The following is an 8,856-nucleotide window of genomic DNA, read 5'->3' as shown; positions in this document are numbered from 1 at the left end:
GGCCACGGGATGGAACAGAAGGTAGAGGGAACCTGCTTACTCAACAGGCCATGGGATGGAACAGAAGGAAGAGGGAACATGCTCACTCAACAGGCCACGGGATGGAACAGAAGGAAGAGGGAACCTGCTCACTCAACAGGCCATGGGATGGAACAGAAGGAAGAGGGAACCTGCTCACTCAACAGGCCACGGGATGGAACAGAAGGTAGAGGGAACCTGCTTACTCAACAGGCCATGGGATGGAACAGAAGGAAGAGGGAACATGCTCACTCAACAGGCCACGGGATGGAACAGAAGGAAGAGGGAACCTGCTTACTCAACAGGCCATGGGATGGAAGAGAAGGAAGAGGGAACCTGCTTACTCAACAGGCCATGGGATGGAACAGAAGGAAGAGGGAACATGCTTACTCAACAGGCCACGGGATGGAACAGAAGGTAGAGGGAACCTGCTTACTCAACAGGCCATGGGATGGAACAGAAGGAAGAGGGAACCTGCTCACTCAACAGGCCACGGGATGGAACAGAAGGAAGAGGGAACCTGCTCACTCAACAGGCCACGGGATGGAACAGAAGGTAGAGGGAACCTGCTTACTCAACAGGCCATGGGATGGAACAGAAGGAAGAGGGAACATGCTCACTCAACAGGCCACGGGATGGAACAGAAGGTAGAGGGAACATGCTTACTCAACAGGCCATGGGATGGAACAGAAGGAAGAGGGAACCTGCTCACTCAACAGGCCACGGGATGGAACAGAAGGTAGAGGGAACATGCTTACTCAACAGGCCATGGGATGGAACAGAAGGAAGAGGGAACCTGCTTACTCAACAGGCCATGGGATGGAACAGAAGGAAGAGGGAACCTGCTTACTCAACAGGCCACGGGATGGAACAGAAGGAAGAGGGACAACCTTCATCAAGTTTTAGCACACAGATATGTCAAAGTAAGGGCAAATTACAATTGTCTTCTCATCTGACATTACATATGAAGGATGTCTGCAATGTAACCTCATGGCTATATACATGATGTTCTCCCTTATCCACACTTCCTCTTGCAAGTCAGATGGTGTCATGTTGTGACACCACCATGTTTCAACTGTTCTTCTGAAGGTCTTGTACTGAAAACTGGTGTTCTTTGCATTATGGTGTTGCATGGCGCTTTTGCTCTGACATTTTCTTTTTTTTGTAAAGATCACAGAGGGCAAAGGTGGAAGCTTCAGCGACTTCAAAAAGGAGCACAACCTTGATCAGGAGACCATACAGCAGTGGGTGTATGATGTCAGGCAATGGGCGGTCACAGGTAAGACGTACCACAGGTTTTCCATATATACATCTGTTAATTACTGTAAGTTTAGACATACAATATAAGTTGGCTATATGTTGAAACTGAGACTGTCACTGATTGTATCTCTTCTCCAATTGTTTTATTGCAACTATTTAGAGAGAGTTTACGCCCCAGGGTGTACTGAAGGACTGAGGGTGGATATTGAGAACATCACCGTCACTCTTTTGCGCAGGAAGCAAGATCTGTATCGTCAGCATGGTTTGTTGTCAAACGTAGTTATTGAAATTACACTTCAAAAACAGCAAAAACATTCTGGCACCATGACACAGTTTTGTTTCCGTTTCACTTTGCAGACAGCAACCAGGCAAGGCAAAGAAAGAGGAAGAGAATGAGAGAGCTGAAGAAGAAGCTTCGCGAAAAAGTTGTGCAATACAACACCGGAGTGCAGGAAGAACAGATTGACGAGGAGTTGGCTTGCAGTCTGACAGAGGGCTACACCCTACCATGGGAGAGGCATGCAAATGGTGGGGGAATTGCTAGTTTGGCTTGTTGTTTTTTTAGTCCATACCAAAATATGACAGTTTATCGTGGGGCAGAAAAAGCAATGGTGATACCTGCAAATATATAATATGTGTTATTAGTTTACATTATAGAGAACCAATGCTATCGCTACAAAGATTTGTGTCTCAGAAATGAAAATCATTCTGTAATAATTTAATTTATGAATAAATATTCCTTGTCCACTACTCCATTCCTTTCCTCAACCTAAAGGCAACACCTTCAGGTTGAAGAGGTCTGTCTTTGAGCAGGTAATGCTGGTCAGACGTTTGGAGGAGGAGCAGAGCATCCTGGTGAGAGAGATGTCGCAGCACATCATGTTCCTTCTGAAGGAAGTGCAAGAAGTGGAAGCACTGAGAGGACAGACTTTGGAGGGCATCACAACCAGCAGTATGTCTGAGATCTTAACATTTGAATATTTTCATCCACTCTTCAACACATTGCATGTCTTACATAAGTAGAACACATCTGTCACTGTGTCAGGCCGAAGTGAAATAGTAAATTACTGAAACTATTCATCATCATGTCTATTGACTAATTGTCAAGCACGATATCAAACATTAATCAACATATCCCATTTGGCACCCAATATATACTAACATCCTTCAGTTTAAGATGGATTCACCTACTTTGTAGTGTTTTTACATATGCAGCATTGTACAATGCAAAGAGATTTGCAATTGTCATGGTTTGTTTACATTGAGCCCTTTTTCTGTGTGGTTATTCCTATATATACAGATTTCGGTGACCTGACAGAGGATGCTGCACATGGGCTCAAGAGTGTCCTCAGTCGGAGGTGGCACTTCCTCCAAAGCCAACACAAACAGGCTGTACATGCGTACAGCGGTGTAGCCGCTTTGGAATGACATGATCTTCAATTACAGCAGGACATTGAGGAGTCGGATGACAATGACTACACTAGCCCTGAGTCTGAGGAAGAAGACCTGTAAAGGTTTCTGCCAAGCAACACAGAGGCACTGGAGAGCTCTTTCACAAGGGAGGTGTCACGTCCACACGCTGGCGCACGCCATAATAAAGGCCTACAAAAATAAAGACATTTTAAAACACTATATATGAGAACAATATGAAACTATGCACTTGTTTCGCCCGACTGAGTTCATAATAATGTGAAAATGTGTTTATATTTTGTACTTCCGTTTATTTAAAGCGCTTTGACTTGCTGATGTGTATGGAAATAAATTGCCTTGCCTTTATATTAAACTGCCTCTTATTACTCAAACAAGTGCTATACAATGGTTGTTTTCTTGTCACTGCATTTTGTCATTCGTTGATTATGAACTATTTACAATGTGAATACATTGTAAATACATACAATACAATAACATCATTCTTTATTAGTAACGTGCATAATGCAGGGTAAATACCAACACATTCTCACTCCCAACTCGTACTTCTAATTTTGTATTATTTTCTAAACCACACACTGTTATTTACTCAACAATAACACACAATTATTCTTGTGTTTATTTGTTTGATTGTATAATGTCGGACTTTTGGAGTCCGTCAGGACCGAGGGTCGGAGCAGCTCATAGTAGTTGCTTTAGAGAATGTTACACCCGGAAGTAAGTATTCTCTCTTCTTTGCTTGACAAACCCCGTGATAGTCCTCAAGCTCTGTGATTGGATATTGGAGTGGCAGTGCGCAGAGCGTCCAACAGCACTTTGAAATGGAATGGAACCACGACAGACTGTCCAACACTGGAGTCGGACGGGTCCACCCCCTCCCCCACCCCGTCACCAGAACTACACGTGCTGGCTATTGTGTGTTTCGCACAAAGGTTTCGCAACATGTTCTCTATCTATGGCACGTCTCTACTGGGAGTTGTAGTTTTAAAAAACGTTTTCGTATTTCCCATAATAAGAAGTTGCCAGTATTAAACTGTGTACATCCCTGGAGGTTTAGGGGATACGAAACACATGTGTTTCACATTTAAAACATATAATTAATAAATGGGTGAAAATTGCTTGTGTCCATAATGGGCAGCATTACCCACATGACAGCTAAGGTCAGAAGAGCTTGATTTAACAGCTGGTCTTATGTCTGTGACCCCTCCTGTTGTTCATTGATGAGCCTGAAACATGCACTTGTCAAGGTTCAGAGGCACATTTTGCAAATATGGCAGAAGCCATCGATCATCTTAAGATAAGATATACTTTATTGATCCCAAGCGGGGCCATTTTTTCGTTACAGCAGCATGTGTAACAGTTGGAAATATGCAGTGGTGTTTATTTAGAAATCATTTAGTATAATCACACAAATTCTATGTTTTATATTTAATAATTCTCTGTTCCTCATTTATTGGATGTTCAATACCTGACAAGGTCGGAGATTAAAAAGGTCAGAGATGAAAAACTTTGGTCGCAGGTTCCTCAACAGTGCATTACAAGACATCTATCGATATGTGTGTATACCTCCACCATTAAACCGTCATATTCTGCACATTTCTTATACTATCTACATACATCTTATAAGAGTATACTACATATGTATAATATCAGTTAAAATAAGTGCTTCAACTTAGTTAACATTGCAGGAAAATTGATTGTCAAGTTCCAAAACAAACTATGCAATATATTAAACGTTAAGCACTTTGTCAGACTTAATATTGGTCTGTAGATACCCCCAAAGCTTTTTTCTTATTTAAAAGAAGACCTTAACTTAAAGTAATCTTTAATGTTAAAAAGAAGCCTATTTAGTTTGTCTGTTTTGCATCCTCCTGTTAATATCTTTGGACGTCCGGCACTAAACGGTTTTATTGTAGAGATCACAACAGTATCTTCTTGATATTTTCATCTATATTTATATGATTGACCTTCTACTTTCCCCCTATGTATGTACTCTTAATATTTGTATGTTTCATGAAATATAACATAATTCAACAAACAAATTCAATAACGTGCTTTAACCACTAGGCGGTACGGGTTAAAAAAAACTAACTTTAAAGTGTTAACAAGACAAATGATACTGCTGTTTCCAGTTTAGTTTATGATGGATGTATTTTGTTATCGACACATATATTGTTTTGATATTTGTGACACAAATCTTCGGAAAAAGTGTGTTTGGTATCTGAAATAAATTAGGGTTATGCAGGTAGCGGAGAGTGGTCCGGCTCCGTTTCCACGGCAACGGTGGTTGAGGATTATGGGTAATCTAGCCTTCCGCTGTCCAAAAAGACCACAAAAAACGAGTAAAAAACCTTTGAAGCCCCTGTACTGATATTTAGAAGTTATCTACTAAATTCCTCCCATCAAGAGCTCCCCATCAAACACCGCATTGACTTTAAAATATTACTTTTCACTTTCAAAGCCCTCAACAACCTTGCCCCCCCGTCGCCTCAGATGTTAGCTGAAGCTAACCTACTGCAGCCCATCAGGACAAAGCTCCAGACCTAGGGTGACAGGGCCTTCGCAGCAGCCTCCCCCACTCCCTCTCCAGCCACGTCAGATCCGTCAACATCATTCAATCTCTCAAAACTCACCTTTTCACTCTTGCCTTCATCAACTAACCCTTTCCCTTATTCCACCTAGCTTAGCACTTTCTACTTTTGTTGTTATTTTTGTTTTACTTGCTTGTAAGCGCTTTGAGGACCAGAAGCACTTTATAAATGTAATGTATTATTAAATTAAAATAGCCTACAAACAGTGTATTCTCAAAGGATTGAAGCATGGCTACTTATTTCTTGATATGTTGTGCATTAAGCATTCTGTTATTAATGTTTTCAATAATGTACTATCATCCCAAGGACCGCTTGTGGGCTGCTTCTGTGTATTTCAATCAGGAGAGACTTCATTTTGTTTAAAGAACATTTATTGACACATGCCATACGTTAAATGTTAAGTCTTTGGCGGTTAGACCCCGATCCTGAAATGGTTTATCGAAAGGGGAAATGCAGCTGTAAGTCATTGCTCTACAGCAAACACTGTCATCCAGGTAATCATTACCCTACCTTTGGGTTCCTTGATGATGGTGCGGACAGGGAACACCTCCAGGTGGTTGTGATCCTACCTTTGGGTTCCTTGATGATGGTGCGGACAGGGAACACCTCCAGATGGTTGTGAGAGCAATCTGTAATTGTATGGAATACATTATTTGCACAAATGTACAGAACAGGTAAAGTACGTTTTGTATTGGGCTCACCTCAGAATGCAAACCTTTCCACTGTGTGACAGAAGCACATTTAGTGTTTCCTCCTGAGCAATCACAGAAGCTTAAGAGTCTCCACATGCTTTCATTCTAAATCTTAGCTTCTCTGCCATTCCTTCGGGATGTTGCTGTGTCTGCTAATGGACTGATTACATCTTACTTTGCTACTGAGTGGATATGTTTTAGTCTTATATTCATTACACTAGTACTTGGGCTCTGTATATTACATTAAGCAAGGATGTGCAAGCTTTCTATTCAATTATAAAGTATAGAAAGGTTTTAATGAATGTGACTTCAGCTTCTCAGACAACATACACACAGCTTACTCTGTTGTGTCTTTGTCTTAACTCCAACATGTGCATGTGTGCGAAACATAAATATAGCATCCATGCACAACATCTGAAGGCAAATATGAGTCTTTTAATAAATCAATGTTTGGAACGTCTACAAAGATCGCAACATTAACTTACTGATGCTTATGTGGCATCTAAATGTGAGTAGAATACAAGCTGAACATACCTTTCATTGTTTTGGTTCTTTTACGTGGCTGCCGCACTGGTGGGATTTGGTGTGGTGGTGGGTGGGTGCTCGGAGCCTGGTGTGGTGGTGGGTGGGTGCTGGGAGCCTGGTTTGGTGGTGGGTGGGTGCTGGGAGCCTGGTGTGGTGGTGGGTGGGTGCTGGGAGCCTGGTTTGGTGGTGGGTGGGTGCTGGGAGCCTGGTTTGGTGGTGGGTGGGTGCTGGGAGCCTGGTTTGGTGGTGGGTGGGTGCTGGGAGCCTGGTTTGGTGGTGGGTGGGTGCTGGGAGCCTGGTTTGGTGGTGGGTGGGTGCTGGGAGCCTGGTGTGGTGGTGGGTGGGTGGCTGGGAGCCTGGTTTGGTGGTGGGTGGGTGCTGGGAGCCTGGTTGGTGGTGGGTGGGGGTGCTGGGAGCCTGGTTGGTGGTGGGTGGGTGCTGGGAGCCTGGTTTGGTGGTGGGTGGGTGCTGGGAGCCTGGTTTGGTGGTGGGTGGGTGCTGGGAGCCTGGTTTGGTGGTGGGTGGGGTGCTGGGAGCCTGGTTTGGTGGTGGGTGGGTGCTGGGGAGCCTGGTTTGGTGGTGGGTGGGTGCTGGGAGCCTGGTGTGGTGGTGGGTGGGTGCTGGGAGCCTGTTTGGTGGTGGGGTGGTGCTGGGAGCCTGGTTTGGTGGTGGGTGGGTGCTGGGAGCCTGGTGTGATGGTGGGTGGGTGCTGGGAGCCTGGTGTGGTGGTGGGTGGGTGCTGGGAGCCTGGTTGGTGGTGGGTGGGTGCTGGGAGCCTGGTGTGGTGGTGGGTGGGTGCTGGGAGCCTGGTTTGGTGGTGGGGTGGGTGCTGGGAGCCTGGTGTGGTGGTGGGTGGGTGCTGGGAGCCTGGTTTGGTGGTGGGTGGGTGCTGGGAGCCTGGTGTGGTGGTGGGTGGTGCTGGGAGCCGGTTTGGTGGTGGGTGGGTGCTGGGAGCCTGGTTTGGTGGTGGGTGGGTGCTGGGAGCCTGGTGTGGTGGTGGGTGGGTGCTGGGAGCCTGGTGTGGTGGTGGGTGGGTGCTGGGAGCCTGGTGTGGTGGTGGGTGGGTGCTGGGAGCCTGGTGGTGGTGGGTGGTGGTGCTGGGAGCCTGGTTTGGTGGTGGGTGGTGCTGGGAGCCTGGTTTGGTGGTGGGTGGGTGCTGGGAGCCTGGTTTGGTGGTGGGTGGGTGCTGGGAGCCTGGTGTGGTGTGGGTGGGTGCTGGGAGCCTGGTTTGGTGGTGGTGGGTGCTGGGAGCCTGGTTTGGTGTGTGGGTGGGTGCTGGGAGCCTGTTTGGTGGTGGGTGGGTGCTGGGAGCCTGGTTTGGTGGTGGGTGGGTGCTGGGAGCCTGGTGTGGTGGTGGGTGGGTGCTGGGAGCCTGGTTTTGGTGGTGGGTGGTGCTGGGAGCCTGGTTGGTGGTGGGTGGGTGCTGGGAGCCTGGTTTGGTGGTGGGTGGGTGCTGTGGGAATCCTGGTTTGGTGGTGGGTAGGGTGCTGGAGCCGGGTTGTGGTGGTGGGTGGGGTGCCTGTTTTGGGGGGATCCTGGTGTGGTGGTGGGTGAGGGTGCTGGGAAGCCTGGTGTGGTGGTGGGTGGGTGCTGGGAGCCTGGTTTGGTGGTGGGTGGGTGCTGGAGAAGCCTGGTTTGGTGGTTGGTTAGGTGCTGGGAGCCTGGGTTTGGGTGGTGGGGGGTGCTGGGGAGCCTGGGTGTGTGGTGGGTGGGTGCTGGGAGGCCTGGTTTGGTGGTGTGGTGGGTGCTGGGTGCTTGGTGATGGGTGGTGGGTGGGTGCTGGGAGCCCTGGTTTGGGTGGTGGGTGGGTGTTGGGAGCCTGGTGTTGGTGGTGGGTGGGTTGCTGGTGAGCCTGGTTTGGTGGTGGGTGGGTGCTGGGAGTCCTGGTTTGGTGGTAGGGTGGGTGCTGGGAGCATCTGGTGTGGTGGTGGGTGGGATGCTGGGAGCCTGGTTGGTGGTGGGTGGGTGTGCTGGGAGCCTAGGTGTGGTGGTGGAGTGGGTGCTGGGAGCCTGGTTTGGTGGTGGGGGGGTGCGTGGGAGCCTGGTTTGGGTGGGTTGGGTGTGGTGCTGGGAGCCTGGTTTGTGGTTGGTGGGTGGGTGGCTTGGGAGCCTGGGTTGGATGGTGGGTGGTTGCCTGGGAGTCCCTGGTTTGGTGGTGGGTGGTTGTGCTGAGCCTGGTTTTGGTGGTGGGTGGGGTGCATGGGAGCCTGGTTTGGTGGTGGGTTGGGTGCTGGGAGCCTGGGTTTGGTGGTGGGTGGGTGCTGGGAACCTGGTTTGGAATTGTGGGATGGGTGCTGGGAAGCCTGGTTTGGTGGTGGGGTGGCGTGCGGGGAGCCTGGTTT

At 47.8% G+C, this 8,856-nt stretch overlaps 1 protein-coding gene across 2 annotated transcripts; it reads left to right on the top strand.

Moving 5' to 3' along the window:
• The first annotated feature begins 643 nt into the window (after positions 1-643).
• Positions 644-2,873, top strand: LOC117557368. Of its 2 annotated transcripts, none has more exons than XM_034233180.1 (6): positions 644-941; positions 1,189-1,297; positions 1,439-1,540; positions 1,636-1,806; positions 2,054-2,230; positions 2,597-2,873. In XM_034233180.1, exons 1-6 carry the CDS (start codon positions 792-794, stop codon positions 2,704-2,706), a joined length of 819 nt encoding a protein of 272 aa, XP_034089071.1. In that variant the 5' UTR covers positions 644-791; the 3' UTR covers positions 2,707-2,873. The 2 variants fall into 2 exon arrangements, with proteins under 2 accessions (XP_034089071.1, XP_034089070.1); XM_034233179.1 differs by having other exon boundaries at positions 2,579-2,873.
• The last annotated feature ends 5,983 nt before the right edge of the window (positions 2,874-8,856 follow it).

The sequence above is a fragment of the Gymnodraco acuticeps genome, unplaced genomic scaffold (assembly GCF_902827175.1).
Source record: "Gymnodraco acuticeps unplaced genomic scaffold, fGymAcu1.1, whole genome shotgun sequence".
Taxonomy (NCBI): Eukaryota; Metazoa; Chordata; class Actinopteri; order Perciformes; family Bathydraconidae; genus Gymnodraco; species Gymnodraco acuticeps.
This window is presented reverse-complemented; position numbering and strand designations above follow the sequence as displayed.